General features: G+C 34.3%; 1 protein-coding gene across 1 annotated transcript; it reads right to left on the bottom strand.

Annotated features, from left to right (window-relative positions):
* Positions 1-1870: 1870 nt before the first annotated feature.
* LOC125858866 (uncharacterized) lies at positions 1871-2329 on the bottom strand. Its single transcript, XM_049538650.1, has one exon. The coding sequence runs from the start codon at positions 2327-2329 to the stop codon at positions 1871-1873; it is 459 nt and encodes a 152-aa protein (XP_049394607.1).
* Positions 2330-3301: the final 972 nt, after the last annotated feature.

Genomic DNA, 3301 nt, shown 5'->3' with positions numbered 1-3301 from the left:
TTTTCACAACAAGTCTTGCTTTGAGCTTGTTGACAGATCCATCAACATTCAATTTCGTGTGATAAACCCACTTCACACAAATGATCTTCCTATGTTATGATTTTTCCAGAAGCTGCCAGGTCTCGCTCTTCTCAATAATTGCAAGCTCCTCTTCTATTGCAACTTTCCACTTGGGATCGGAAATGACTTCTTAAAATCTAGAAGGCTCCAAAATGGCCACATTGCATCTCTGGTATATGTCAGAGTGCGACCTGGTCCTTTTCACATATTGATCATCAATGTTCTCATCTGAATCTATTAGGTTTCTTGTGATCTGCTTCTGGTTAACTTCTTCCTAGTCCCATTACTTATTCTCCATAACAAATACATCTCTGATTACCATAATTTTTTCTGTACGAGGCTGAAAAAATCTATAAACTTTGGAGATTGTACTATAACCAATAAAGACTACAAGTTCAACTTTCTTATCTAACTTGTCCCTCTTAACCAGTGGAGTATGTGAGAAGCACAAACAACCAAAGATTTTAAAGTTTTGTAAGGATGGATTATACCCATGCCATGCCTCAAAAGGTGTCTATTCCTTCACGACTTTTGTAGGCAACCAATTTAGCAAAAAAAAAAAAACAACAGTGTTAGTTGCTTCTATCCATAACTTTTTCGGTAGGTCCTTCTCACATAACAAGCATCTCGACATCTCCATTATTGATCTGTTCTTCCTTTCACGGACACCATTTTATTACGGAGTATATCAAACAATGAGTTGATGCTCAATGTCTGCATTTTCATAAAACTTTTTAAATCGATCAGATATGTACTCCGTACCATTATCTGATCTAAGCATTTGAATCCTGCAACCACTTTGATTTTGTACCAAAGTTTGAATTTCCAGAACACTTCAGGTACTTCAGATTTGAACATGAGAATATAAATCCAACGCATTTGTGTCATATCATTAATGAATGCTATAAAATATTTACTTCCGTTAAGAGAAGTAGTCCTATGTGGTCCATACAAATCAGTATGGACTAATTGAAGCTTAACTGATGCTCTCCGGGCTGCCTTGGCAAAAGGCATCCTACTTTGGTTTCCCAAATGACATGTGTTGCAAGTTGCATGTTCATCCTCCATAAATGAAAGTCCTTGAAACCACATCTTTCTTCAACATGTGCAAGAGTGCCCTGTGATGAAAATGTCTGAGTCTTTTGTGCCATATATTTGTTGTCATCTCTTGGCTAGATATGCAGCCAACTTTTCCTCCATTGGATCAAAGGAAAAACTCTTTCCTCACATTCTAACTTGACATATTTGTTAGCCCTTTGGATCAAAGATTACACACTTCTTATCCTCAAATTTGAGATTGAAACCAGTTTCCAAAAGTTGCCCTACATTGAACAAATTTTGATCAAGTTCAGGAAAAAATGTAAATATTACATTAACTTCGTACTTGAGTAGCTTTCAATAGCTATTGTGCCTTTCCCTTTGGCTAGAAGATGATCCCTATTAACAATTACTACTTTAGAGATTGCAGATCTTTCTAACTCTCTAAAAATCTCCTCCTCCTGAGTCATATGATTTGTACAACCGCTATCAATTAACCAACTTTCGCTTGAACTTCTACTTGCAAAAGAAATAGCCACAAACAATTGATCTTTTTCTTGTTCGGCTGCAATTTGAGCTCCATTTAATTGTAATGGTCCTTTTTCTTTGCAAATTATCTCAGAATGACCAAGTTTAAGATACATTATGCATCTCATATCATGTTTTTTCCAACATTTGAAGTGTGGATGATTTCTCTTCCCACAATGCTGACATGGTGGATATTTTCCACTTTTGTTGTCGCTGCTAGAATTGCTATCAGTTGCAAAACCTTCTATTTATGTAGCGTAGCTATTCTTAACTTCTGCTTCCTACCTTTGTCTTCGACATTGAATTGATGCCTTGCTTGCAAAGCTCTTTCAACAGTTTCTTCGTTCCTTGTCATTTTTCTTTGTTCATGTGCTTGCAAGAAGTTTAAAAGTTCTGCCAAAGTAATGTTTGACAAATCTTTTGTATTTTCCAGTGAAGAAATTGTTGCTTCAAACTTTTCAAGTAAAGTAACAAGGATTTTCTGCACAATCCTTGTATCGGAAATTTCGACACCAAGTAACTTTACTATATTAGCAAAACTAATAAGTTTATCTGAGTACTCTTTAATTGTATCAGATGCCTTCATTTTTTGCATTTCAAATTCCCTCACCAGGTTTAAGACCTTCATGTCTCGAATTCGTTCATCTCCATAATATTGTTTTTCCAGAAAGTTCTGTATTTTCTTAGCTGATTTAAGAGTCATGATTCTAGAAAAATAGTAGGAGATACTACAACATAGAGACATGCCTTCACCTTCAACTACCTGGCCTTATTCTATTTATGAGTTTTAATCTGAGCCATTGTAGGATTGCATGGTAAAAGAGAAACTTCATAATCCTCCTCTACTGCTTCCCAGAGATAACATATATCAATGTAGGCTTCTATCCTAACAACCCAAATCGGTTAGTTTTCTTCATCAAAAACTGGCAGAGCAAAGCAAGTTTTATGGAATGGTTTAATTAGGTTTGGGTTTTACTCAATACAACTCACAAATTCTTAGAAGTCCCTTAAGAACTAAAGGGCTCTGATACCAATATTTGTGTTTAATAGAGGAGAATAAGAACTGATTGAAGAAGAAAAAGGAAAAGTCATTTCTATTGTTAAATGAGACTGAATAAATACATCACATCTTAACTAAGATGATGTAAAGTAATGCTAAAAAATATGTTAAAACTAAGTTATTTTTTACTGAAATTGAGGAACTAATACTGAACAGTAACTAACAGAGTTTTAAACAAACTAGGAAACAAAAAATGGCTAAACTATAGCTACTTATTGTGGTGTGCACGTCCTCAACATTATTCTGCCCTCCGTCATCTTTTAGATTGAATTTAGGTCATGTAGTTGTAGAAGACAATTGCAACAATTAGTTTTGGTTTGATTTCTCTATTTGGTTGCTTCAAGAATCAAAAAGAAACTTTTTTATCCTCACTCTCTCATTTAATTTATTCCCTTATGTTTTTATTTATGTTTCATATAAATCACATGTTTTATGTGAAAAATCATTGTGTTCAATGCTTAGTATTTACCTTCTTATGTAGTAATTTTATCGAAGCATGACTCATACACTTATCTTTAGTATCCTTGCCTCATTTGAATTAGCTAATTTTATCTCACTATGAGTAGAAAAAATGATTCATAATGTAAAAGAGAGGGAGAAATTATCCATGTTATT

This window comes from Solanum stenotomum, chromosome 3 (genome assembly GCF_019186545.1).
Source record: "Solanum stenotomum isolate F172 chromosome 3, ASM1918654v1, whole genome shotgun sequence".
Taxonomy (NCBI): domain Eukaryota; kingdom Viridiplantae; phylum Streptophyta; class Magnoliopsida; order Solanales; family Solanaceae; genus Solanum; species Solanum stenotomum.
Note: the sequence above shows the minus strand (reverse complement) of the source record. Positions and strands in the feature narration are given on the sequence as shown.